This window comes from Daphnia pulex, chromosome 5, assembly GCF_021134715.1.
Source record: "Daphnia pulex isolate KAP4 chromosome 5, ASM2113471v1".
Taxonomy (NCBI): domain Eukaryota; kingdom Metazoa; phylum Arthropoda; class Branchiopoda; order Diplostraca; family Daphniidae; genus Daphnia; species Daphnia pulex.
Window position 1 is genome coordinate 7,691,215 of NC_060021.1, and position 26,307 is coordinate 7,717,521.

The 26,307-nt window shown below is 38.7% G+C and overlaps 2 protein-coding genes and 4 long non-coding RNA genes across 14 annotated transcripts; 3 read left to right on the plus strand and 3 right to left on the minus strand.

Annotated features, from left to right (window-relative positions):
* Positions 1 to 330: 330 nt before the first annotated feature.
* LOC124194131 (delta(14)-sterol reductase LBR-like) lies at positions 331 to 3,314 on the minus strand. Its single transcript, XM_046588191.1, has 6 exons — positions 3,152 to 3,314; positions 2,503 to 3,092; positions 1,493 to 2,436; positions 1,295 to 1,422; positions 1,105 to 1,224; positions 331 to 1,040 (listed from the first exon to the last, which is right to left on the minus strand). Exons 2-6 carry the CDS (start codon positions 3,088 to 3,090, stop codon positions 883 to 885), a joined length of 1,938 nt encoding a protein of 645 aa, XP_046444147.1. The 5' UTR covers positions 3,091 to 3,092; positions 3,152 to 3,314; the 3' UTR covers positions 331 to 882.
* Positions 3,315 to 3,632: 318 nt separating this feature from the next.
* On the plus strand, positions 3,633 to 7,726 carry LOC124193426. Its single transcript, XM_046587222.1, has 6 exons — positions 3,633 to 4,604; positions 4,698 to 4,957; positions 5,017 to 5,127; positions 5,192 to 5,507; positions 5,573 to 5,959; positions 6,019 to 7,726. Exons 1-6 carry the CDS (start codon positions 3,953 to 3,955, stop codon positions 6,486 to 6,488), a joined length of 2,196 nt encoding a protein of 731 aa, XP_046443178.1. The 5' UTR covers positions 3,633 to 3,952; the 3' UTR covers positions 6,489 to 7,726.
* A 4,963-nt stretch (positions 7,727 to 12,689) lies between these two features.
* Positions 12,690 to 13,863, plus strand: LOC124193897. Its single transcript, XR_006874518.1, has 3 exons — positions 12,690 to 12,929; positions 12,998 to 13,282; positions 13,371 to 13,863. It is a non-coding gene; the product is annotated as an uncharacterized LOC124193897 (long non-coding RNA).
* Positions 13,864 to 14,343: 480 nt separating this feature from the next.
* LOC124193898 lies at positions 14,344 to 17,837 on the plus strand. Of its 3 annotated transcripts, none has more exons than XR_006874521.1 (7): positions 14,344 to 14,403; positions 14,517 to 15,007; positions 15,139 to 15,726; positions 15,835 to 16,353; positions 16,455 to 16,945; positions 17,047 to 17,553; positions 17,612 to 17,837. It is a non-coding gene; the product is annotated as an uncharacterized LOC124193898 (long non-coding RNA). The 3 variants fall into 3 exon arrangements; XR_006874520.1 differs by having other exon boundaries at positions 15,139 to 15,434; positions 15,502 to 15,726; positions 17,047 to 17,837; XR_006874519.1 differs by having other exon boundaries at positions 17,047 to 17,837.
* Positions 17,838 to 18,323: 486 nt separating this feature from the next.
* LOC124193755 lies at positions 18,324 to 19,721 on the minus strand. 2 transcript variants are annotated; one of them, XR_006874444.1, is made up of 6 exons: positions 19,390 to 19,721; positions 19,171 to 19,331; positions 18,916 to 19,097; positions 18,710 to 18,849; positions 18,499 to 18,649; positions 18,324 to 18,414 (listed from the first exon to the last, which is right to left on the minus strand). It is a non-coding gene; the product is annotated as an uncharacterized LOC124193755 (long non-coding RNA). The 2 variants fall into 2 exon arrangements; XR_006874443.1 differs by having other exon boundaries at positions 19,171 to 19,721.
* Positions 19,722 to 22,050: 2,329 nt separating this feature from the next.
* On the minus strand, positions 22,051 to 25,642 carry LOC124193835. Of its 6 annotated transcripts, none has more exons than XR_006874503.1 (12): positions 25,530 to 25,632; positions 25,291 to 25,402; positions 24,639 to 24,846; positions 24,418 to 24,508; positions 24,163 to 24,348; positions 23,971 to 24,052; positions 23,702 to 23,867; positions 23,290 to 23,431; positions 23,072 to 23,135; positions 22,875 to 22,981; positions 22,439 to 22,536; positions 22,051 to 22,231 (listed from the first exon to the last, which is right to left on the minus strand). It is a non-coding gene; the product is annotated as an uncharacterized LOC124193835 (long non-coding RNA). The 6 variants fall into 6 exon arrangements; XR_006874498.1 differs by having other exon boundaries at positions 23,951 to 24,052; positions 25,530 to 25,605; XR_006874501.1 differs by lacking the exon at positions 25,530 to 25,632 and adding an exon at positions 25,165 to 25,229 and having other exon boundaries at positions 23,951 to 24,052; positions 25,291 to 25,507.
* Between the last annotated feature and the right edge of the window lie 665 nt (positions 25,643 to 26,307).

The following is a 26,307-nucleotide window of genomic DNA, read 5'->3' on the forward strand; positions in this document are numbered from 1 at the left end:
AAAAAAACGAACCTTCCATGTCGAGTAAGTTCAGACGAGCTAGGAATTTTTTAAGTGACAATTCCTATCTGCAACAAAAATTCTTTAACAACGACGAAGGCTGCATTCATGCGTTACGGTGGATTCGGCAAAAATTTATTGAGAGAATTCGGCATTCATGATAGTTGCACATTTGTACAACATTTCTTGTAGAGTCAAGGAAGAGGAACACTTTAAACCAAAAGATTTCTTATGCTATAAAAAGCATATCTAGACAGGCGCAATAGTGCAGTTATTGAATCCAAACTTATACACGGCTGTAAAGTAAAATTAATAAAATATCAAGTTAGCTTATTATAAACTTTCCGCATCCAACTGCTTATAAGCAGCCGAGGAACAACTGACACATTTATTCAGCCATAATTCAATTTAAGTCAAAAATACAGTGTATGTCGCGTGAACAGTAAGTTGAGTGATGCTGGGGTAAGGTAACAGTTTTTGTCCACAATTGTTGGAAGTTAACCATCAGGTATAATTGCGTGAGATCAATCCACTTTTTGTTCATCATATTATGGCTAATTGGCTAATGTTTTTTGTTGTCTTTTTTGTTTTACTTTCTATGTAACAATTTGAGCGCAAGATAGTGAAGGAAGCATTGACAACCGGGTGGTTAGAGGCTACAAACGACGAAAGTTTTTCCCAAAACAAACCAAAAAAAAAACAATCAGTAATTTGAAACCACATGGCATCGCTTTCGCAAATGAAATTTCTAAGTGGAAAAAACACATCGCTAGTTAATAAGAAAACATAAAGAACAGTTACCCATTTAGCATATATAGGGGGTCGCAAACTGAAAAATAATGAAAAAGAAAAATATCTAATCTAGGAAGATTTGTTGTCGTCTTAAAATACTCGTGGAATTACACGAGACGGCACGCGTTGACAATATCGATCCCAAGATGGTCCATACTTCAGTTTTCCTGCCAAGTCGCTTTCTTTTGTTCGGTAAACAAAACAAACAGTGGCAAATATCGCCACCGCATAAGGTAGGAACATACCACCTAGAGGGAAATTTACAAAATATAATCGGAAACACATAGAAGTACTGGAAAACGTTTGAATTACCGCAAGGCAAAACGAATGCCCAGTGCATGATTATATCTCCGAGGAAATCTGGATGACGTAACCATCCCCACCAGCCAGAAATGAGTAGCTTTCCGGATGAGGAAGTTAAACTTTCCATTTCTAAGGAACAAAGTTGAAATATTGAAATAAACGCGTTGAAAAATAGTTTTAAGGTGGTGTTTTAACTTACTGGAAAACGAGGGATGTTCAGGATTCTCAATAAAGGCTGCGAGTTGCGAGTTGCTTCCCGCTTTAACCCAAAGTCCAATCAAAAATAGAATTCCGATTGGAGCAAGTACAAGATATGACAATTCGAGCCTAATTTAAAGTTTAAAATAGATTTAGTTGGATAAAGTCAAATATCAGCAATTTTTTTAAATAGCAATACTCAGAGTTGATGGCGCTGAGTGTTATGAGGAATGTCGCGAGAGGATAAGTGTTCATCGTTAAATACATCCAACCAATCTTCACTTGATTAAAGTCGAAGCTGTGAAAGAGATGAGTGTCGTTCCAAAGAGCTTCAAGAGCGAAAATCATTTGCATAGCAGCAACAAAAGCCAGGGTTGGAGAAAGAACTTGATTCTTTTCAAAATTTGCAACCAAAACTAGGCAATTGAGGGCGATGACAGTGATGAAAACCGCGCGATGTACCCAAACTTTGACGTTCACATTTGCTATCGTGGCATTCAACGAAGAACCAAAGACAAAATGGGATAGGATGCCGGTATCGCTATGGCGGTTGTGCCTTTCTCGGAAAGAAACAACAAAGGCGAAAACGAAACTTACGGCAAAATTTGGGATTACAAATTGAGGAAAATGTGTCAAGATACTTGAAGCGGAAATTTTCAAGTAATGCATTATGGCAAGAAGAGAAGAAATCATTATGATGGCGCTTACAATAGAGTTTCGACGGAAAAGTTGACCCTCGCCAATCTTAACAACTTTTCCAGTGGGCAACATCGAAAGTAAAAAAATGGCAAGATAAAATGATTCGATGCAGAAGGATACAAAAGGGTTGTACATGGACAAGAGATCTGCAAAAGCAAACCGAGGCATGCCTTCGAAAAGGCATTTATTTTCTTTACAAATCAGGTAAAGGAAAAGTGCCAAGGGAAGATTGCCAAGAAAAATAGTTGTAAGAGTGGCTGTAAATGAACTAAGAGGTTCAATTTGTTCCCCATTCCCTGCACTCATTTGTGGACCAGAAGCAACATCATTTGTAATTGGAGCATCTTTTGTTTGTTCATTCCCTTTTGGTTTAAGGCTCATTTCATTGGAGCTACCTTCATCTGAATAGACATCATTGTCTAGTTGATTTACAGGTGTGGATTCCTGACGGAATAACAAGAATTAAAAAAATCATATAATTAATTCACACTAAGCAATACTGGGCTATACCTTAGTTTTTGTAGCTAAGCGAGAAGATTTTCTTCTAGAAAGGCGCATATCTTCCCAAGATTCTTCTTCATCTACTATACCATAGAATTTTTTTGTCATTGATCTAACTTTGGGTGAACGTCTAGTTGAAGATGTTGAGTCATTCCCATCTTCTTTAGATTCCATTTTAACTTTCAGATTGGTAAATTCAGTTTCAGGTGATTGCTTGATTTTAGACTCATTCTTTATATTGTTTTGTCTAGAAGATGTTCTGACAGAATAATTGCTTTCATTTGCAGGAGATTTTCCTCTAGGTTTTCTCCCTGGAGTTCTGCTGCGACTCCGGCTTCTACTGCCAGATCTTTGTCGGCCTCTTGTCTTCTTCTCTCCACGCTGGGCAGATTTTGGTTCTAAGGCTCTAAAGCTGTCAACTGGTGAAACATGTTTTTTAAGCAAGGTATAAGTGGTTCCTTCTTCAAATTTCACATCGTAAGTTCGATCGACTGGATTAAAAGCGACGATAACACCTTTGAAATACAGTCCCCCACTACCAGGCCACAAGCCGAAAACAGACTCGCCTATATCGTAAAAGGTCTTGTTTGGAGCCATTCCTAGTATTGAAATATGTTTATAACAGTGACAAAAACGTGTAACTGACGTAGAAACGTACCTTTAGCGTATTCAAAGTGATTATTTTGCACTTATGTTCGTTAATTCAAACGACTGTTGTCATAACAAGCTCTTCCCGCTTTCTTCCAAAGAGAGACTAGTTGCTGAAACGAAACGCTTGGGAAGGCGCGAACACTAAAGAATCAAATCCGGCAGAATGAAAGCGTCCCCCAAGCAATTTTTTAACTCAACGGTTTTTCCAAGCTTCGAATGACCAATTGAAGAGCAACGGGGGAAAATTCTTCATTCTGATTGGTCGTCAACCCAAGCAGGCGATTTTTGAATCTCGTGATATTAAAAAAACAAACAAACGAATGTATGACTAATGTAATAACTTTATTAAAACTATTCAAAGATAAAATTTAGAAAATTCCATATAAAAAATTATTTATATTTGTTCAAAAGTTTTAGCAAACAATTTTAATCATGAGAATGCATGATAGTTGATACAGCCATACGGGGACGCCTAGTAGATATACATAGAATTGACAACTCAGCTCTGAATTGTTTGGGCTAATGGCGGACATTGCGTTTACAAAAACGCGTTACACGTTTAATTGCTTGTTTTACGTGTATGTTTTTTTTTCTTTTTATAGATAATCGATAATTAATTTCTTTTGAAGTATTCACGAATTGAAGTCTATTGAAAGTGCAAGATTTTTGCGGTGCTTCTCTTACTTTATCTCTCTGACACAAGGTGTGATTGAGCTTACAGAGGCAATTCTAATAGTGTTGCATCTTTATAATTAAATGAGTTATTATTTCATTGTAACTCCGATGAGTTAAACCTTGTGTTAAAATAATGAGTTCACCAAATACAGTTGCGTCGAGTGAAAACTCCTCCAAGAAAACTGAAGACTCTCGTGTAGTTGCAAAGCAAGAGATCAACACACTTCCCGAAGAAGGAGTTAAAAACAATGCAACTGTTGTTAAAACAGAACAGCCAGCTCAACCACCAGTTACAAATGGTGCCTTACCAGAAAGTGAAGTGAAGGTTGTGGGAAATGGACTTGAATCATCAACAAACGGGCAAGATGAAAAACCTATCAGTGATGGGCCTCATAGGGAAGTTCCAGCTCTACTTCCACTTGGACCCATCTCTTCTACACCTGCTACTGCGCAACTGGGCTCTCTACCCTCTGTAAGCCCTACTCCACCTGCAAGACAACCCTTGCCTCAGCTATTACCCATGACCCCCGCTACAGCACCTGTTGTGGCTACTAAGAGTGCACCACCACCACCACCTTCTACTCCTACTACAAAAACCAGAGGGAGAACTTCTTTGTCAGCATCTGTGTCTTCAAGTCCATCCAAAGAACAGTCTCCTCCTGGTCCTTCGTTGAGAAGTAAGAAAGAAGATGAAGAACCAGAACAGTCTGTGGTTGTTCCAGAAGAAAAAGAAGTAAAGAAAAGAAAAGCGGTTTCTAAAAAGAGATATTCGGTTGCGTCGTCAGGTAAACACATTTTTTTAAAATGTTTTTTTTTTTTATTACTATTATTATTTTTTCAGCGCATTATGTTTCATCTATTTGTTATAAATTGACCAGATTCGACAGAAAAGGGTGATGCTGATTCTGGCGGTGATGGTGACACTGGTCGAAAGTCCAAGCGGGCCAGAACTCGAACTCAACCCTTTCAAAGCTCTGACATGGACGTTAATTTACTTCGAGTTATCAAAGCTTCAGCCGCTGCTCAAGCAACCGCAGCAGCTCAGTTGGCCAAGGCCAATGAAGAAAAGCTAGTTGTGTTTTTCAAAGGAGAATTTCTAGCGGTTCGTAATGCAGAGGGAGGCTTCTACATATGCCAAGTAAACCACAAAACAAATCATAACAAACTGTATACTGAAGTCGCTGTATTCTATTACAGGCAACGCAAAACATTTGCCGAGGTGGCCATAAAATTCGAATTCGCTGGCTATCCCAGGAAGATCCCAAAAATCCCAAGAAGAAAACGAAAAATGCCGTCGCAGCTGAAACAGTAATGAAATGTGCATGATTCTTATGTTTGAGATTTTATTACTCATGGCTTTTTTCTTATCTAGGCGAAAGATGAAAGTGGATTTGACATCTACACTCCAGATTTCTATGATAATACCGACTTCGAGTGCATATTAACCAATTTAGAACTTGAAAAACTCGGTAGAGACCGCTACGGTTTACCTGTAGAAGAACGTACCCGAACGGAAAACATTCTCCGACGAGCCATTGAAGTTGAGCAAGGAGTCGTTGACAAATTAGAATTAACCGAAGAACATCCTGACGGCCTTGATGTTTCTTTATTTCATGATGAATCTCAGCTAAAACGGAAAGGCAATGATGAAGAATCATCATCGGAAAGCGAGTCTGATTCCAAAGAAGGTAAAAAGCTGTGGATTTTTAATCTTTCTGTCAACTTATTTCAAACTTTATTGTAAATTAATCAGAAGTTGCCACGACCTCTGGAAGTTCGGCGAAATCCATCCAATCAGTCGAGCCTAAAACGTCCACTAGTGGAGTTGCTTCGACCTCATCTGGTAGAGGAACCAAAAGGACTCGGGCAGCGGCTGTTGCTGCCGCCCGGCAGAAAATTCAACAAATGCGACAATATCAGGAGGATGACGACGATGAAGATTCTAGTGACGATGACGACGACGACGATATCGATGATGACGATGATAGTAGCAGCGATAGTGAACCAGGGAAACGTGGTCGACGAGGACGATCCCGCCCAGTGCCTGTAACGAAAGCACGCGTCAACGTTCGCTCCGCAAGAGGGAAAAAGCTTGTAGTGCCTCCCAAAAAGGCTGCTCCTATCCCCATGATAATGAAACGTAATTTATTGGGTTAGTTGCTTGTTAAACATTCGATTATATTCCTTTCTTTGTTCTAGGCACGAAAGCGTCGCTTAAAGAAGCAACCGAGGTTACAAGTAATCGAAGAAAGGTGGAACGTGTCACTGTGGCCCCACCCTCGCCGCCTGAAAAGGTTCTTACCGTTGATGTTGAAATGGGCGAAACGTCAACAAACGATGAAGAGTCTAAGGAGATCAAGCTGGACGCCGTAATGGCTGAAGAGAATGATTCGACAGAAGAAAAAGACAAAATAAAAAAGTCCGAAAAGTCTGAAAAATCCGATACTAAAACTGAAAACAAAGTGGCTGACGTGAAAAGTGCAGCAGTTCCTGTGGAAGTCAAGCCTGAATCCAAAGACAACGATAAGGATGGTGTTAAGGATGTTAAAAAACAGGTATCAACTAAAACGGAGAAGGACGCGATAGAAACCGAGTCAGTCAAGGAAAAACCAGAAAAAGCAGCTGAGGACGTCAAGGTAGAAGTTAAAGTAGTTGAAACCAAGGACTAGCGAGGGCTTAGATTGTTTTGTTCCCCTTTTTTATTCAAATATAACCATTGCATTGGGCAGAGGGTTTTTTTCATCGATTTCATCGTTTCCCAGTGACTCTTTCGAGGGGTCTGGAATGTTTCGGACTGGACAGATTTCAAATCCTGTTTTGCTATAATTCGTATCGTTTGTGGCGCAGGTGTTTGGCATCGCCCAATTCCAGATCGTCATGTCAAGTACTGAATTGAATGTTTCCGTTACAAAATAATCGAAAAACAATGACCGGTTGAACTCGCAAGAAACTTTTTCAAAGCTAGTTGTCAACTCGTATTTCATGTTGCCTTTGGTCGATGCCAAAGGGTACAAAACTGGGCAATCAGGGGAGCTTTTTTGGGATGTAAGTTTGGCTTTCAACTCAAAACATTGGTCTATTCCTTTTGAATGATACCCGGATACACAAAAGTTCATGTTTAAACTTTAAACGCCGGGGATTTCATGCGTAGACATTTATATTTCGCTTTATTTCAACAAATTATAATTTTTTTCTTTTTTCTCTCTATCTTTAACTCCCCGCAACAAGGGATATGTGTAACCAGCAGCTTTGATGACGAATTGGAAGACTTTTGTTCCATGTGTGTCTGGTATTAAGTGATTTATATTATATGGTATCCCTTAAGCCCGACCCTCCCATTAGTTTTTGTTCGTCATTACTTCTTTGATTGGTTATAGCTTCTCTCTCCCTACCCCCAACTTACAGTACTACATAATAAGATTTTTTTTCTTTGTTTTAATTATAAAATAAAAAACGTTTCATCTAATGGATCGTGTGCAATTGTGGCGTGTACATGTCGTACAAGTGTTCGTCGCGGCAGTAGGTACGAAGTTCGAAACGTACTTGTCTGCCTTATCCACACACAGTTTTTGTTTCTCCTATTATTTTTGCTATAAACATCATGCATTCGTGTGAACGTCCTATTATACCTCCTCCCTTTCCCCTTCCACCAGTTTCACAACAACAACAAAAAAACAAGTTTTTGCATACAGAGTAAAAGACATGTAGAATGTTTCTTGGTTTTGATGTAACACCAACCATCTTTGTTTGTTCATTAAGACATCCACTATGACTATTTTTCCCCCTACCATCTCTTGAATCTTTCCAGAAAAATTGGTCATCTTTTTATTCAATATAGCACTGGGTCTTGTGTGTGTATGATGTGCCATGAAATTTTTTTTTCAATAAACTCTGCACTTGAGCTAAAATCAGTGTTGTCGATTTTTTATGTCACTTTTGCTAATTTAGTTATGTATCCGCTACACGAATGTACCCGAGAACGGCGAGAAGGGGTACAGAGTACAGACCAACAACGACGTTCACTTATTTTTGTAAATTATTGTATTTCTTTTTTAAAAGAAATATCTACTTTTAAGTAGATACAGGGTTGGTAACAGGAAAATATAGCCCCTTAATAAAGGTGTTGACGTTTGATTCCAGAAAATAAAAATAAGCAACACCTTGAGGATTACTTAGGTAGATCATTGTCAAGGAACATCTATAACTCTGGTCAAGGCCTCAGCCACTACGAGAAGAAAGTTTCAATAATGGAACGATAGGGTTCGGAGTCGTTACTGGTACCTGGTAGCTGGTACGTTCATTTGTTGTTTTTGTTAGAAATCGGGTGTCGGTAAAGTGCAGGGTGCAGGTGCAGGTAGTGCGGAGTCTGGAGTGCAGCGTGCGGCGTGCAGGTTGGTGGGTAAAATGCAGGTCCATATGCCGCTCACAGAAAGTGCAGGTTAGGTTTTATGTCTTAAAAAAAACTGGTTGTGTAATAATTTAATTACATTGAAACTTTTTTTAAAATTTTATTTCGTTAAATTTTGAAAAGTTGTCAATACCATGTGGCTTCTGCGTTCTGCCACGCTGAAGATGAAAAAAAAAATGACTGCCCCAAACGTTTTGGTTTTGCAGAATTCACGTTGACAACTTTTCAAAATTTAACGAAATGAAACGAACAAAATGACTGAGATGGACGTAGGACGGCAGTTCGACATGATTGAGAGCTTTTGGGCACGAGACATGCCGCCAAGCAATTAGTTGAACCGTCCAACGGTACAAGCGACCAAACTACAACGGTCGTAAGCAGTGAACAGTCGGCCTATAAAAACCTGTTCATCGGAAGCTGCTCAAGAGTAGTGCGGTCTGACTCATTTAGTCAGCCGGCTCTCCATCACATTTTACGGCCAGATTTTAGCTTGGATTATTATCAAGAAAAATCTCTAAGTCCCTACTTGGAAATCAACGGTTCCTGGAAGTCGGTTGGCGGTTGGATGGGGCAATGTTCCCGTCCAATCGCTCAAAATGAGCCGGCAAACGGAGAAGATATGCGGCGGAACATTAGTGCTTTTCCTTAGTATAGAAGGGTGTCTCTCTCAGAAAATGTTCCGCCAGGCGATGCCTGTATCTGAGAAATCTGACGGAGTACAAAGTTATTCCACGGTGCAAGCCAGAAAGATCGACCGTCAAAAGAGAACCCGCTATACTAAGAATTACTAGGTTGGAAAACTATCTACGTTCCCTATTTGGATACAAACCGCAGCTATGCTATCTCACACGGGAGAAGATGCATCGGTGACCGGATGCCTCTATTTACTCTGACCGGGAGAATACCGAAGAAGAAGCGCATGATTCCCATTGCAGAATTTCCAGAAGACAAAGGACTTAGAAGAATTCTTGGTCGGGTGAAATTCCCGCAGGCGCCTTTCTCGTTCGTAGAGGGCGTCAATAAAGACTCGAAATAGAGGCGAAGTCGCGAAGACCACGCCACCTTTTAGCCGCATTAATTAATTTTTATATTTGACAATGTTGCTACTTTTACCCTGCCTTCATTTGTAATGTCAGGGGTTTTTAATGCGACTAATAAACACTCATATTCAACCACTCAAACGCGTAAGTTCTTCTATAGACTACTCCTTGGGTCTTGAGTATCGGGCCTTCCAAGACGGGTACCAACTCGTCTTCTTAACCGTCTACTTTTTAGGTGGCGTGGCCAGACTAAATTCGATAGCCCGGCACATGGTCTCACACCTTGCGGAACTCAGGAAGTGCTCTCGCTTACGGGTTGTTCTTTGAGTATCAGAAGCCGATCGATATCGGTGGCTAGATTGGGAGGTTGCGATAGCGGTTGATTTAAGACGGTCTTCGTTAGGTAGCGATCTTCTCGGGCGTCAACGGATCGGGTCGGTCCAGAGAGCCCAGCCTATTGTCAATCCGCTCTGGCAATAGCTCTTTGGGGTAGTCGATTCTACCGCCGCGAGAAACCGGTCTTAACCTTCTCGTCTTATCCCGGTCAGATTCTAACCATCTAACCGGTCTCTTTTCATTCTTATTAGTATTTGCAGATGAATACTGAACAACGTGTTGAAACCCGCACAATTGCGAGGAGGAGTCGACGAGCCCATCGGACCGCCGACGCCAGTAAGTATTAGTTACGCTTGGACACCGTCATATGGTCTTAGTTCGCCGAACCACCCGGGAGAAATCTCGGTAGAATTTCCTCCGCCCAAGGAAGTATTCAACAAAAAGATATACATTGTTTATAGTCTTAAATTTATCTAATTACCAATTTTTTATAACTTTGTATTCACAATGATGCAGTATATGGCGCCGACTTTTTTACATCAAAGCAAGAGGAAACGGGCAGAACAAGAAACCTTGCCTGAAGAGAATGATGAAAGGCCAATTAAAAGAAGGAAGATCATTACACTTCTTCAGGAACTGTCAAGCGGAAGTTGGTAGAGTATATGCTGGAGAAAAAGCTTACATTTGCGTACCGAGAATGAATTTTCCCAAGAAACATGCTTTCAACTACCCATCCAACTACCAGTTATGGGTCAACACCGCGATGAAGCAAGTGAAACACCTCAGAAATTACTACAGGATTATTACGGTTCTCCTTCCGTCTACATTGTACGTGAATTTTATAAAGTTACTCTTCAAGATTGGAAGGCGAAGAGACTGGAACCAGATCGGGTATTTGCGCATTGCATTTATATCATCCACCTTGTCGACCCTATCAAAATCTAAAACAAAAAGCTCTGGGACCACCTGCTCTGGGACCATTTACCGTGATTTAACCAAAGTCTTGAATGATAACCGATGTAGTCCGACAACATGGTGCAAAACCAACTCAGTACTGAACTTCGGAAATTTGTTGTCCGCTCTTCGTTTCGTATGCGCCCACTTGGTGAAATCATTTAACATCGGGCATACTATCCAGCCTACAAGTTATTTGCCATATCAGAAACTGTAGTTCAAATCCTACGACTTTTAGTGTCAGTCCCCAGGTCCGAGGAACAATGGAAACATTTAAAATAAACACTCAAGGCTTATTTCGCAACATCTATGTGTGGGATGACCCACAATTCAACCTCATTCTGAAAGTATCTACGAACTTTCATCCGGTCGACATCAACAGCAGCAACTTAGAATTGATACAATTGTTGTTGAAGGCGGGAGGTAATCCCAATGTAGTCGACTTTAACAACTCTACACCACTTCACGTACTGGCGACTAAAGAATCAGGAAATTGCCAAAGATGGCGCTATTGCATTTCAGAGCAACACAAAAGAAGGTTTCAAACTTTCACCAATACGGTTGAAGTGTTTTTGGACAACACAACACATCACGAATTCCATGATTATCCAAACCGTAAAGGTCAACTTGCATTAAAGCTCTTATTGAGTCAGATGCAGTACCCTGACCCTGGGTTACAACTTTTGCTAAACTCCGCCCCACGAAAAGTTCCTTCTTTAACCTGATTAGCTGCTTCAATTGTGCGAAAGCATAACATTGGTTACGACGACATTCCTAATGATCTTCATGTAAAGAATAGACAAGGGTTTAACTAGGCTTCTGTATTGAATAAACACAGGCTTCTGTGTTGACTGTATAGGCAAAGTACATCTCTTCAATGCATGTCGAAATGTGTACATAGAATATGAAATACATGAGACTGAATTACAGAGATAATTACCTGAGTCTGATTAACTCGGATGAACAAAAGAATAACTCAAGAGTCTCGATACAACGAGGTTTGGAACACAGTAGAAAAACTTTAGACCAGATTTCTTGATACAAAACGGGGAGACAAGTTAACGCATGACCGCCTGTTTTAGCAGACGGAAAGAAAGAGAAAGAGACAAAGGAGAGCACTGCACAGTCAAGGTAGAAGGCCGAGAGAACTCCCGCTTGTGCTGCCACCACTCCCGTTTGTGCTGCCACCTATTGTGTGTTTGCTTACGCATTCCAACACTTCAGACTTTCATCTAACAACATTAGTCAAAGTTGGATTTGGAGAAATTTTGAATTGAGAAAGTTAACATTTTTCGATATTTTGTTGTTCAATGTTCTTAATTGTAACGTTATTGATGAAACTGATAAAAATTTATAATGTGACCCTTGCTTTATTAACTTTCTGGCTTCATTATCTGATACCTATTGTTGAAACACAATTGTCATGAAATAGATGATGCATCCTACGAAAACATATCTTCATTAAGTGACAACTAATTTTGAAGGTGTCCAATGTGGCATGTTGCAGCCCTATATGGGTGAAAGATTTTCTGCATCAAGATGAACTGTGGTTGTTCCTTGGTGCTGGTGTCGTGTAATATAGGTTTCAAAATATGGAACCTAACCCATCCAATCGCTCAAGATTCTGAAATTAAATGTGTTTAGTTACAAGTAAATATTCAGGAAATTCATGAACAGAGCTTTGCTTCCATCATTTAGTTTAATGTATTGTTATTTCATCAATTTGATAGGTGTACAAGTCACATATGTTATGGATTTTGTGAAGGTAATCTTTTTGGTCACAAGTTGGGCTACATTTTAAATGTAACTTGGATTCAGGACGTGGTAGGCAGCGTAGAAAAAATGGTTTCTAAATCTTGAAAGCTTGAAGCTTCAAAAATATTCAACTAAAAAGAGATAATTTGTCTCTTTGAATTGAAAAAACTGCGTCGAATCGAACAGAGCCAGGATATAAAATTAGCGTCTGCTCTCTGCTGTTTACAAAACAACTTGCCTTTTAAATAAATCGATGAAGATCACGTAATAAATACTAAACAAAATCCAAGTTACATTTTTATAATGTTTTTTTTTAGAAAAAGGTACATTTTATTCGAGTATTAACGAGTTTATATTGAAACATATCATCTCGGATATCTGACATGGGCGCATGGGAGAGTTGAATACTACTTGAATAAGGCGTTGTTAATCAAGCGGGATACTATGAGACGTGTGTTCGACTCTCCTGATAAGTGATAAGCAAAGCTAGTTCTGTCAAAAACGATGCCCAAGCAACCATGTGTCTGATTTCTTATAATTACCCCAGAGCTTTCTCAATTGGAGATTAAAAGCTAGTCGCGTGTCGTTATCGTCCTAATGATTCTATCAGTTGAGAGGTAATGCTGTTGCTGAAGTTGCCGGTTATGGTAATATTAAGTCCATAATCCTACACTTTGACACCCAGGTGGGAAAGAAAGCTCGGATAGTGATTATAACAAGTACTTACACACTCACCCAACCAGGGAGTTTTTCGGGAATTGATTGGCAGACTGCGAAACACTAAACATTCCTGGTGCCTAGTGGTGGTTTCGACTTCCAAGATCTATATCAACCTTCACACTTTTTAAATGTAGGAACGGGAAACCCAGGAATTGTATTAGGATCAAGGCCACGATTTTCCCTCTTCCTCTCTGCTATGCTGACCCATGGCGCCATTGTTGCTCATCACAAAAAGTGACGCGTACTCCATGTAAGGTTATTTACTTTTAAATTTGCAGTGATGTTTAACATGTTTACATTCTCTTGTTATTATTCCTCTGCTAATGGCCTAATGTCAGGCTGACTTTTCAGCATAGAGTGGCAGAGAAGAAATAACTAGAATTCAATATAAGCTGTGATGTGTAAGTCGAACAGCAATTATCATCAATCAAGCAATTATTCATCTGTTTTATTCATTGTATGCAATTTTTTATCTAATCTAACCAAGACTTGTCTGATACTGTGATTCGAGCAAGAAAAAACTTGTTGTGTGATGGTTGTAGTTGGGGCACTTGGTAATGAGGTTGATTGTGAATCGTATTTTTGTGTCAATCCAAATCAAACTCAATCAGGTACTATATTTTTATATTGTAAGTGCTTCGATTTCCTATAGAATGAGATGCTACAACTGTGTGCACATCATGAAATGAATATGGATTGATCATATGTTTGAACTTACAAACTTAGATAAGGTTGCAGAGGAATATTTGCAAGAAAAGCAGACTGTCCTTGAAACGGTTCGAAATGGGAGATTTATTCATTCACCGAAGAAACGAGTCAAATATCCATTGGTATAAAGTGAGTTTGAATTTTTTTTCTGTAACCATTTGGTATTAATTTTGATATTGTTTGTTGTAGACCCATCCCCAGCAACGTCAACCTGCAGAAGGAAAGGCCAGTTTGCATACCTTCAAGCTCGAAGGTCACGGCGATCATTACGTAGAACGTGTCACGCAGTGGTGTAGATAGAGGTTGGGTGAGAACGGAACGTGTTTCACCATTATCAAATAGGTACAATAGTCGCTAGGCAACCTGCAGAAGGAAAGGCCAGTTTGCATGGCCTTCAAGCTCGAAGGTCACGGAGATCATTACGTAAAACGTGTCATGCAGTGGTGTAGAGGTTGGGGGAGAACGACACGTGTTTCATCATTATCAAGAAGCTACAATAGCCGCAAGGTTTAAGAGGTGAATCAGATGAGAAATAATCGTATAAAAGGAGAGAGAAAAAGCGATATAAGTCAGTCGAGCGAGCATCTCCGACACGGCAACAGCAGCAGTGCTCTATTTGTCACCAACTGCCTTCTTCATCGTATTATCAGTTCGCAATCATGGGTATGTATTCTGTTTTTTACACATACGAGTTTTTGTATTAATGCTACGTTTGACTATTTGTCAATATGCCAGTTATTATTGAATGATTTTGTTTAAATTTATTAATTGTCTAGTTAATGATGGCGTCGTGGTGCTGTTGGGTGTTTTATCGTTGATGGCTGAGTTGACCACTTGTGTACCCATGTCTCCTGGGTATGGCGGATACCAAACAACAACGCCACCGTCTTACTATACAACAACAACATAAGCAACAACCGGTTACAACACCACCAAGGCTCAAGAGTATTACACCACGACTTATGCTGCTCTGAAGTATAACTCTGCCACGAGCTACATCACCAAAAAGCTGGAGTACTACACCGAGGACCCTAATTACTACAACACTTAAGCGCAACTACACTACAACCTCCGCTGCACCGAGCTACTACACCGACGCCCAAAAGTATTACTCTGCGTAAAAGGAGTCGTCTAAAAAAATAGAAGTCGTATAAAAGGAGAGAGAAAAAGCGATCAGTCGTGTGATCGTCTCCGACACGGAAATAACTGCTGTGCACTATCTGTCACCAACTTCCTTCTTCACCGTATTACCAGTTTGCAATCATTGGTAAATATTCTGTTGTTTTTTTGTTTGTTTTTTTTTTTTGTATGGAGTTTTGTATAGATGTTACTTTTGACTGTCAGTTTAATATGCCAGTTGTTATTGAGTATTAATGTTTAAATTTGCTAATTATCTAGTTATCCGTAGTTATCTATGGCGTCGTGGTGCTGTTGGGTGTTCGTTGGTGTATCGTTGATGGCTGAGTTGTCCACTTGTGTAATGATGTCTCCTTGCTATGGCGGATACCAAACCGCAACGCCGCCGCCTAACTACACAATAACAAGACACGCAACATCTGGTTACTACACCACCAAGGTTCCAGATTATTGCACCAAAACTTATGATGCCCCGAGCTACTACACCGAGCGCCGAAGTATAACTTTGCCTCGAGCTACATTACCAAAGAGCCGGAGTACTACACCGATGCTTCCAAGTACTACAACACTAAGACACCGGAATACTACACCACTAAGTATGATTTCCTTGCCTAATACTCCGAGGTCCCTAATTACTACAGCACCGAAGCGCCTAAGTACTACTACTCTGCCCCGACCTACTAAACCGACTCCCCGAAGTTATTATCTGCGTAAAAGAAGTCGTATAAAATGAGAGAGAAAATACGGTAGAAATCAGTCAAGTGTGGATCTCCGACACGACAACAAATGCATTGTACTATCTTTCACCAACTGCATTCCTTAACGTGTATAACCAATTCGCAATCATGGGTAAATATTCTGTTTATACATGGAGTATCGTATCAATTCCACGTTTTTTTAATTTGTTAATATGCCAGTTTTTATTGAATATTAATGTTTAAATTTGTATATGTTCAGTTAACTATGGCGTTGTGCTGCTGTTGAATCGTTGGTGACTGGGTCGATCATGGGTGTGCTGATTTTCCTGGATATGGTGGATTTCAAACAACAGCAGCGAAAGAATAGTACACCACGTTGCCGCCTTAATACACAACGTCAACATACGCAACACCTACTTACTACACTGAGTCTCCTAAGTACTACACCACCAAGGCTCCAGAGTACTACACGAAACCTTACGCTACCTTAAGCTACCACACCGAAGTATTACTCTGCCCCGAGTTACATCACCGAAGCGCCTGAGTATTATACTGATGCTCCCACGTATTACACTACAACCTACGCTGCTCTAGCTTACTATACTGATGCTCCGAAGTACTATTCTGATCATAGCCACTACACCGAAGCTCCAGCTTATTACACCACCAAAGCGGTCGAGTACGACACCGAAGCGTCCAAGTACACTGCAACCTACTGCAGCGCACTGTTTGTCATCAACTGTCTTCTTCATCGTATGAAATCAGTTCGCAATCATGGGTAAATATTCATTTTTATTTCGAGTCGTGAAGCAATGCTATCGTTTCTAGTTGTTATGACCAGTTTTATTGAAAATGAATTTTCAAATACTTTTTGTATAGTTAACTATGGCGTTGTTGGCGCTGTTTGGTATTGTATCATTGATGGCTGCGTTGTCCACGAGTGTACCGACGTCCCCTGGGTATCGTGGATAGTAAACCTCAACACCCTCGCCTTACTACACAACAACAACATGCGCAACAACCGGTTACTACACCACCAAGGCTCCAGTGTATTGAAGCAAAACTTATGATGCCCCGAGCTACTACACAGAGCCCCAAAGTATAAGTCTGCCCTGAGTCATTTTATCAAAGAGTCGGAGTACTACACCAAAGCGCCCAAGTACTTCACTACAACCTACGCTGCTCCGAGCTTCTACACCGAAGCCCTGAATTATTACACTGCGTTAAAGGAGTCGTCTAAAAAAGTCGTATAAAAGTAGAGAAAAGGAGGTAGAAATCAGTCGAGTGAGGATCTCCGACACGGCAACAACTGCAATGGATTACTTGTCACCAACTGGATTGTTAATCGTATAACCAGTCCGCAATCATGGGTAAGTATTTTTTTTTTTTTTTTACATTAAGTCTTTTTTTTCTATTTGTTAATATGTCAGTATTTTTGAATTTTAATGTTTGCTTCTTATTATATGTTAAGTAAACTATAGCGTCGTGCTGCTGTTGGGTGTTGATTGTTGAATCATTGATGACTGGGTCGACCGCTGGTGTACCGATGTCTCCTTGGCATAGCGGATACCAAAACTCAATGCCTCTGCAGGGTACTAGTACACAACAACAACAACTTACGCAACGACTAGTTACTAGACAGAGGGCCCTAAGTACTACACCACTAAGGCACCGGAGTATTATACCACAAATTACGCTGCCCTGAGCTACTACATTGACGCCCTTAAGTATTACTCTTCCCCGAACTACACCACCCCTTAGTACCCGATTACTACACAACTTCGTATGCTGCGCTGTCCCATCCTACTACACAGAGGCTCCCAAGTACTACTCTGTTCTCATCTGCTTACTACACCACTAAGGCACCGGAGTATTATACCACAAATTACGCTGCCCCGAGCTACACCAACCTTAGCACCGGAGTACAACACGACTTCGTATGCTGCGCTGTCCCATCCTACTACACCGAGGCTCCCAAGTACTACTCGGTTATCAGCTGCTTACTACACCAATCCTAAGTACTACTTTGTTCCCAGCTACAACATTGAAGCTCCAACTTATTACACCACTGAAGTGGTCAACTACTACACCAAAGCGCCAAGTACTACACTGCAACCTACGCTGCCCCAGGTTACACCACGAAGGCACCGGAATACTACATCATAACGTGCCTCAGCCTAATACACCCGATCTACACAACCACATCTGAGGCGTCAAAGTATTACTACACAGCGCCTTCAATTTTATAGTAAGGTGACAGCATACCAAATTGTCTTATGTTAACGGTTTAAGTGAGCTAGATTGCTTGGTAGATGTAATTCTTAGAATTTGTGATGTGTTCGTTCCAATTACGTGGGGTTGGAAAGAGCTAAAGATTGGTGTTAAAGATTCAATTAAAATTTATTGCATGTGGAGTTTTCCCGAAAGTGATCAGCTATTTTTCATTAGTAGATAATACGTTCGAAGACTTGGAAATCTCGCTTTCTATCACGTCGTCCAGCACGTCTTGAATAACATTATGTATTGTGTTAAACTGTTTCTGTCTATTTCATTAATTGTTTATTTAAAAATTATATGTAAAAAAATTGTAGAAGATTTTAATGAGAAGTTATTCCATAATGGGAATAAAGATTAAATGCATACATTTATTTGTATTGTATTCTATAGGAAAACATTTACATTAAATCAAATACATATATTGCAATAACAAATAATTAACAAAGCAAGTATTAATTTCCAATTTTTCTACGTTTACACAAATTATCAATATTTTATTCCAATCACCCGTCAGTTTCTTTCCGTCAGTTTCCAAACAATAAATCAGCGGCGAGTAATTTACCTGAAAGAAGAGTAATTTTAATTAAATTTCAAACCATGTTGTATGTAGCTAAAGCAAACAAAACCTCAATTCTATCAATCTTACATTTTCCTAAATTAGAACTCAGCAAATGGTGGTCACCACAACCACTTTAGTAATAGCTTGCAATTGTCTTCAACATAAAAGCATAGAATTGGATCCTGGGACAGTAGCAATATTTTGGAGATTAACCACAACTTGATTGCAAAAAGTTAACCTGAAATGTAATAATTGTTATGTTCCAGTAATAATTTTAAATGCTGGATAAGATAAGTACCTTGCGAATATTAATTATTTGGCTTTAGAAGACATAGCTTGCGCTATTGGATTGCCCCGCTTGATCTATGTTTTCACAAGCACAAGGCTGCAGTCTGCACCTATACCTAGGTCAACTTCAGCTGAAATTTTCTGAAAACACTGAGCCAAGAATGCAATAAGAATCATTAGCTTATTTTGTGTTAATTAAAAACCAGTCAAACTTACCTCAAAATCCTAATTTGAATTTGTTTGGTTTTTTAAAGTAACTTTTAACTTATGATGAGTATGGTGTAACTTTTTTAGGAACAAACGAAGTTTCCCAAAAGGAATCTATTTAGTAGGGCTTTTAGCCCAGACAAACTGTCACATTCCAATGCTGCTCTCCAATTATCAATGGCAATCGAAACCTACAGACAAAGAGAAAGATTTATCACAGGTAAGAAGTGCAGAATTACAGGAATAAAGCTAAAGGGGTGATACAGGTGAACAATAATTTGATTAGATGCCATGTCCCTAAAGTGAGGATCGAATGAGCCAGGAACATGCTGTTGCTGTGAGACAGTGTAGTGTGGAACAGATTTTTCATCTTCACCATCATTTGTGATTGACTTAATGTTTGCTCTTGCCTTGTAGTACGTAGCCTAGTAGTGTCCACAATGAATAGAAACACATTCTGAATAACGGGCAGGTTTACCTTACCAACTGGGTGTTTTTCCTTTCAGCAATCCACTGTCCAGCACTGTTTCCCAAGTGCTGAAACGTCTGGGAATCACTTGCAGACAACATGAAAGGATATCTGTCTTGAGTGCCTTCTCCTCAGTGTTGTAGAAGTGTTGTAAAAGTTGGACTGGCGTCCATTAACACCTTGGGGATTTCGTCTGAACTTGTGATGTGTCATGTGTGATGCTGCGTGGTGGCTTCTTGGTGAAATTTGGCAGGGAGAATATTACGTGAGTATGAAAGTTATTTGTTACCTTTGTTTGTAAATTTCTTAATTGAGTGTCAACGAGCTAGAGCGGACATTGTTTTCATGTTGCATTTAAACGTTTATTCTTTCTGACGCTAGACGGCAATCCGGCATAGCCTATGATCATTTTTTACCTGTTAGAATCAGTTTAAATACGCTTACTTTGCACATCTCTGTAGAATTTTCTCAATGCTACTTTTAAAAAATTTTTGGTGATAACTGTCAGTTTCTGTTTCAGCAACAAAGCTCACTTGTTAGATTTTTAATAATGTGTTTTTTTTCTACTTCCGGTTTTCTACTTTTCAGTCAGTAGTTCAGTAAATATTCATTCGACGTCCAAAATAACCACATATTCGTGATCCTCGTCAAATTTGTGGTAAAGTTCATGTTTTTTTTTGTACGTTTTCGTACTTCCGGCTTTGAGAATTTTCCTGAACTATAGTTCAGGAAAATTCTCGATTTTGGCCAAAATCTGGATTTCGTTTAAATGACATCTAATCGACCCCAAATTTCATGGAGATCACGAATATCTGGTTTATTTTGTCGGCAGCCCAATGCTTAAGGCGCTATCGTCTACTTCCGGTATACTTCCGGAAAATTTGCATAAAACTAGCAAGTGAGCTTTATTCTCTGTACAATTCTTAAGACTCCATGCCACGTTAAGTTAACAGAAATGGTCTTTTTGATTACTTTTGTGACGTTTTTTGACTATCTAAGGCGGGTCCTTTAGATAGTGGGTTTTGGACGTGTCAAATAGATGGCGTGAAAGAATACTGTGTTGATATGTGCTTATGGCGGCTCGTTGTCAACAGTTCAGCTACAGCTATTTTCTTCAAAAATTACCAATGAATTCGTTGGTAAATTGGATATATTTTGTGTGTAATTTGTTGGGCATGTGTTCTTTTCCATAGATGTGTTTAATAACCTTAATATTTCTCATTCATTTCCAGGAGAAAATGTGAAAGGTGTCCTACTGTCAACTATTGTGTTGTAAATCCTGGTGTCATACAAATGACAGAGGTAACAACCAACACTAGCTTAATCAAGTATTGCTGAAATATATATTGTTCTCATTTTTCATTAGGATTCATCATAGTTATCGACTGATTCTATTAGACTTGCAGCTTGCACCAACCCCAGCATGGACCAATCTGGCAATCTCTCATTCCATCTTCTAGAGAACCTTGGATAACTGATTATTGGTGGTTTTGTGTGTAAGTTTATTTTTCATGTCACTGAACTTTCTTTGTTGCAGTCTAATATGTATTTAAAGTTTTGTTCTGTACTGACGTCTATCTAATAGCACATTGATGACACAAATTCTAAACAAGGTGACTTAATTTTATATTTTTTATTTACAGGTCGAGTCATGTCCTTTGAAGAAAAAGGACAATGACTATACAGTCAACAAGGTCCTTTGTTTGGTAACCCATTGGCTGCTACCCTTGAATATCCCTTTTTACTTCCTGAAACAGACCCTCTTGATTTGAGGTATTGCTTTCTGTCTCTAAAATGTAATTTAAAATGATTGTCATCCTAATAAATGTTCATTTTGCCAACAGGGTAACTCCTTCGCTACTTATCGTGGACTTCATCCATTGGTGAAAACTGATAAGAGAAAGCTGTAATTCAAGACTGATAGTTGTTTGATGTCTAAGCCGGAAGCCTACTATTATGGTTAATCGCTCTCGTAATAACTGTTCTTCAACTCTTCGCTCTTTTTCTGGTTTCTCTTAACCATAAACCATTGGCCATGTCTTAACCGTTGTCTCTGGCTGCAGTCAATTAAGGCAGTATCTCCCCCTGTCTTGATTGACTGTATGTGCGAGTTTCAAAAGCTGTTTATCACCCAAATGAGACAAAAAGGAGTTTGTTAGGTTTGTTTTATTTGGGTATAAATAGCTTTAAAATTTGCACAGAACAACATTTGTCTTGTACCGGACGCTTTGTTTATTAAATTTCATGCATTTTGGCCTATATTTGTAGTTAAATAAATTAACTTGATAAAATAAAGTTTAATTACATTAATTTAATTTATTTAAATTAAATGTTGTTTAATCAAATTAATTTTAAAATATATATTTTTATTTGATTAATTTAGTAAATTTAGTTTTATAAAATTGGTTGTATCATTTTTTATTTTGTCATTTTACAAAGTGAAAAATAAATGAATTATTAATTTCCAACGCAAAAGGAAATACTTGAAGTTCACTTTAACATCCCATTATTTAAGAATTATTAGATACATATGGGTGAGGGAAATGTCAGGAAGTACAACTGCTGTTTAGACTAAGATCAGTTCACAACATGCCACAATGGATAACAAAACAGCTTATTACATCAACAACATCAAAGTTACTACATCACATACTACATGGATATTAATATTTTTATCAACCCGAATTGAACTGCCACAGTAACTTCAGACACCAACAACAGCTACTCCAGGATAACCCCGGCATCATAACTTCAGGATGACAGGATCAGCTACTTCAAAGACTCCGGCAAAATTCAGGAAAGCAACAGCTTGAAAAGGAGTCGGACTGCAAAACCACTGCACATTAACGTCAATACCTATGAGAAAAAACAGGGATATTATATTAGATAGACAGGAAAACGATGAATTTATCTTTTAACATTTTCTTAGTAAAATAGACAAGGGTCTGGTTATAAAACAACCATCATTAATTTTCTGTCAGTTTGAAGTTCTTTTGACAGAACACAACATTCCAATAAAAAACTACAATTCCCAAATCACAAATAATATCTCAGGCAAATAACCATTTCTTTTCTTGCAGCTTTGCTTCAAGTCTTACTTCTCCACTTCTTGATAACATAAAATCCATGCAGAAGATGGATGATTGCATCGTCACCAAGACCTGTTGAGAAATAGAGAAATAATTAATTAACATTTAGACCTGAACCAGCTGAAATAGACAAAAAAAAACATGTAATGGAAGAAGAGAAAGAAAAGTCGTGTCAAGTTTAAATTAAAAACTAAATCCGAGCAGCAACAAATGTTTAAAATCACAAGAAAAAGTTGCATGAGAAGTTTTGGAAAAGGGAATATAAAGTTGTAGTTAAATCAAAAAGATTACAATTCGGCTAAATCTAGTTGAGCAAGCATCTTTTCAGTAAAACTCTAAACCCGCTATAATCTTTTAATCAGACTTAATGAAACTTCCCCTGTTACAACCCAATATCACAATCAAATTACCATTTCAAGATGTCTTCATTGATGTTACATTTTGGAATAACACGAGCATTGTTAACTGCTTCAAAAGCTGCAGCTCAACTCGACTTGGACTCCCTTTCACCAGCTGGCTGCAACAAAACCAATTATATGACAGCAATGAAGCTTAACTTTGCCATTTTCTCAAATTCTTCAATAGATGAGATAAAGAAATCTCTTACCTGAACATGAACTGCATACCAAAGAGCAACAACATAATTAGCTCATACATCTGACGATGGAAGCCTAAAGAAAGAAAAAAAAACATCAATGAACAGACGACACTTGTAACGTGAAAAAAATTCCAAAGCAAAACAAAAATTGCAAGTTAAACTTCAGCCAACATATAAAATGAAAGATTCAAACACGTTAAGGCAATGAAAATAATTCAAGCCAATACCGCAGACAGCGTGCAGCACTTTCCCGCACCAGCCCATGGTCGTCACGCACCAGCTCACCACACCCTTCACCAGCTATCTGCAACAAGTCCATATGGACATTCAACTGCCATGATAAAGCTCAACCTCACCAAGCCACTAATCCTACATGAAAAAAAAAACTTAATCCCTATCCAAGAACAAGGTACTATGTTACAAAATTCAATTTTCCACATAATTTCTATTACTTAACAACCCCAGACGAGACAAAAACACCTACTGGGATAAGACTCTGTGACAAGGACAGAAATGTATCACAGGCATGACAGATAAACAATGTATTCTATCACTGTTCTTAATTTTCAGCATTTAAACAAAGGCATCTGTTAATCATTTCTACATTCAGAAACCTTAATGAACTAAAAACTAAATTACCTTTATGAGATATTTGTGAAGAAGAATGTTGGAGTTCCGCATTGGTCACGAACAATTTAACTGACAGTGTCCAGAGAACATTAAGTCAGGCTCAGTGGCATATGATTGCCATGTTGCCAACATCAGGTGCTTTGTCCCTGGAAAAACTCTAAAGCCAACATGACTACTACACAAACAAAAAAACAAAACAAAAAAAAAAAACAATTATCTTTACCATCAATTACAAATAATTGATTCATTTCCCATTACATGCAAGTCTGCACAAGCACCTTTTTAACACCTCTCCTGGAAAATCACTGCGCACGTAACCGCCACAACAAAAAGCTCGAACATCAAACTGAACATGGAAAACTAAATTTTCAAAGTAAAACAAGAAATGCAAGTTTAACTTTCTTACAATTTTAAATTTTAAACAAACGTAGAAAATAATTCAAGCAAAATGCTAACACATGATTACTTACATTGTTATTATGTCAGATTTCCTATTTCCATCACAATGTTGTCTTGCAATGTGGTAGAGACCCTCTTAGAGAACCTTCATTAAACGGCAGCGATCGCGTACACGTAACGCAATGAAAAAGCTTGACTTCACCAGGCTGTTACTTGAAAACTAATAACTCAATTTACTTCAAACAAGTCATGAAATTCTAATTTAGAAACAAAGTCTTCAGATTACAAAGTTGATCAACGTTATTGCTTTTAATATTCTTAAGTACTTCCGAATGTGACGAAACGTGCTACATGAACCAAGAGACGACATTTTGGATAAAATGTACGGCAGACCTCATGACCGTAGAAATTAAACCACTAAATTAAAGAACTATTAGAAATTTAACCATGAGTAATTAACCATGCAAGTTACAAGCCATGATCCCTTTAAGTTTACCACACAAAATATTTAAATTTAATAACCTTAAGGAATAAAGGCAGTAATTACCATTTTGAAGACTAATAATGTCAAGAGAGAAAGTTGCCTGCAATGGCCAAGCTAAACCTTCTAGGACAGCATCTCCATAGAAAAAGACCATGAAGTAAGGGAAGTCTCGGCAGTTGATCACCCATTTCAGGCCATCTCTCGACTGAATAACTGCAAAACCACTGCACACCAGACAACACCATTAACAGCTCAAACTGAACAAGGAACCCTACGAAATAAAAAGGAATTGATAAACCAATACATTTTCAAATATTAAAAGAGAAACAAAGGAATGTCCTGCTAGATAAAAAGTTTTTTCATCTCTTCGCAATCTGACATTTTTCACAAGTTGTCTTATTTAGAAGCAGAACATACTTGTCGTATCTACATCAAGAGTTAAATGAACAGCCCAAGTTAATTCTAAGCAAAGAACAAGAACATGTAGCACGGATACATACTAGACTCAAATTTAAGGAAAATTACGGATACATACTAGACTCAAATTTAAGGAAAATTCTAACCCTGTCTGTTGGGATTCATTACATACCAACAAAAAACTATTCACAAAAGCTGTCTCAATTACATGGAAGCCCGAAATAAGATGTCACTAATCTTTGAGATCAAGAGAAAAATGCTAATAATGCTACTTGAATGACTTCTCAATTAAGCTTACCAGCATTTCCTTTTCAAGTTTCCTCTTTTCACCTCAATTGTCTTGCAAATAGCGGACTCTCTTCATGACAAGTCAGCGGTCACGTGCACGTAATGCAATGAACAAGCTCAGACTTAACCAGGCATGGGAAAGTAAAACTCAATTAAGAAGCAAAGTCTTAGACGTGTAACCCGTGAATTTACCAGACAGCACACCCAATTTTTTCATTCAATAACCTTAAAGATTAAAACAGATATTACCGTAGACGAAAAACGTCAGGAAAGAAAGTGCCCCGCCATGAGCCAATGACTAAGAAAACCTTCTCGGACAACGTCTTAAAGACAAAGAAATATTAAAGTGAATGTCGTCTGCTGATCTCGACAATTTGATGATGGCCGCCATAAATCCCAAGTTCAATCCCTAAACACACTGAAATATTTAGCCATCTAGTGACAGCCCTAAGCATCCACGGACGACAATTGTCATGACCAGAAAATTGTCAGCTAGCCTCCTACCTGCGTTAGCAAGGTACCCGAAGAAATGTTTGCGATTTTTTTAAATTAAAAAATAAAAATAAAATAAGTATAAGACTTACTACAAAAGTCAGAAAAAAATTACATTGTATTAAATCTACAAAAAGCCTAATACAGCCAAATACATAGTGCGTGCTTAAACAACATCACACTTAGTCAAAATAATCGCAAACATTATAATAGGAGGTTCGATTGCAGAGTGGTAATAGGTATCGGAGTCGCCTGTCGTCAGCCCTGAGGTACGACCTCAGCGAGAAAAAAACCTTTTTTGTGGCCGCAATTTTTTTGCAACATGAAGCGTCATCTGTAAACGTGCATTGAGAGTCAAACCAAGGAAGACCGTGGAGTGGGAGGAGCCTATACGAGATCCGTTTATAGAAAGGTGAAAATCAGACCAATTAACAGATTTGTTAAATATTAACATGAACACCGATTTGAGAGCACTCAATGACATTTTTTTTACGCACCAGTTAAGAACTTGATTGCACATCACACACACACAGAA

What these genes read in the sequence shown, in the direction of transcription:
- LOC124194131 (XM_046588191.1), bottom strand. Translation starts at nt 3,090, where the DNA reads ATGGCTCCAAACAAGACCTTTTACGATATAGGCGAGTCTGTTTTCGGC. An exon ending in CTCAGCGCCATCAACTCTGA is followed by an intron (nt 1,423 to 1,492) that starts GTATTGCTATTT and finishes ACTTTAAATTAG; the next exon opens with GCTCGAATTGTCATATCTTG. An exon ending in TGAACATCCCTCGTTTTCCA is followed by an intron (nt 1,225 to 1,294) that starts GTAAGTTAAAAC and finishes TTTGTTCCTTAG; the next exon opens with AAATGGAAAGTTTAACTTCC.
- LOC124193426 (XM_046587222.1), top strand. Translation starts at nt 3,953, where the DNA reads ATGAGTTCACCAAATACAGTTGCGTCGAGTGAAAACTCCTCCAAGAAA. An exon ending in ATATTCGGTTGCGTCGTCAG is followed by an intron (nt 4,605 to 4,697) that starts GTAAACACATTT and finishes TAAATTGACCAG; the next exon opens with ATTCGACAGAAAAGGGTGAT. An exon ending in ATGCCGTCGCAGCTGAAACA is followed by an intron (nt 5,128 to 5,191) that starts GTAATGAAATGT and finishes TTTCTTATCTAG; the next exon opens with GCGAAAGATGAAAGTGGATT.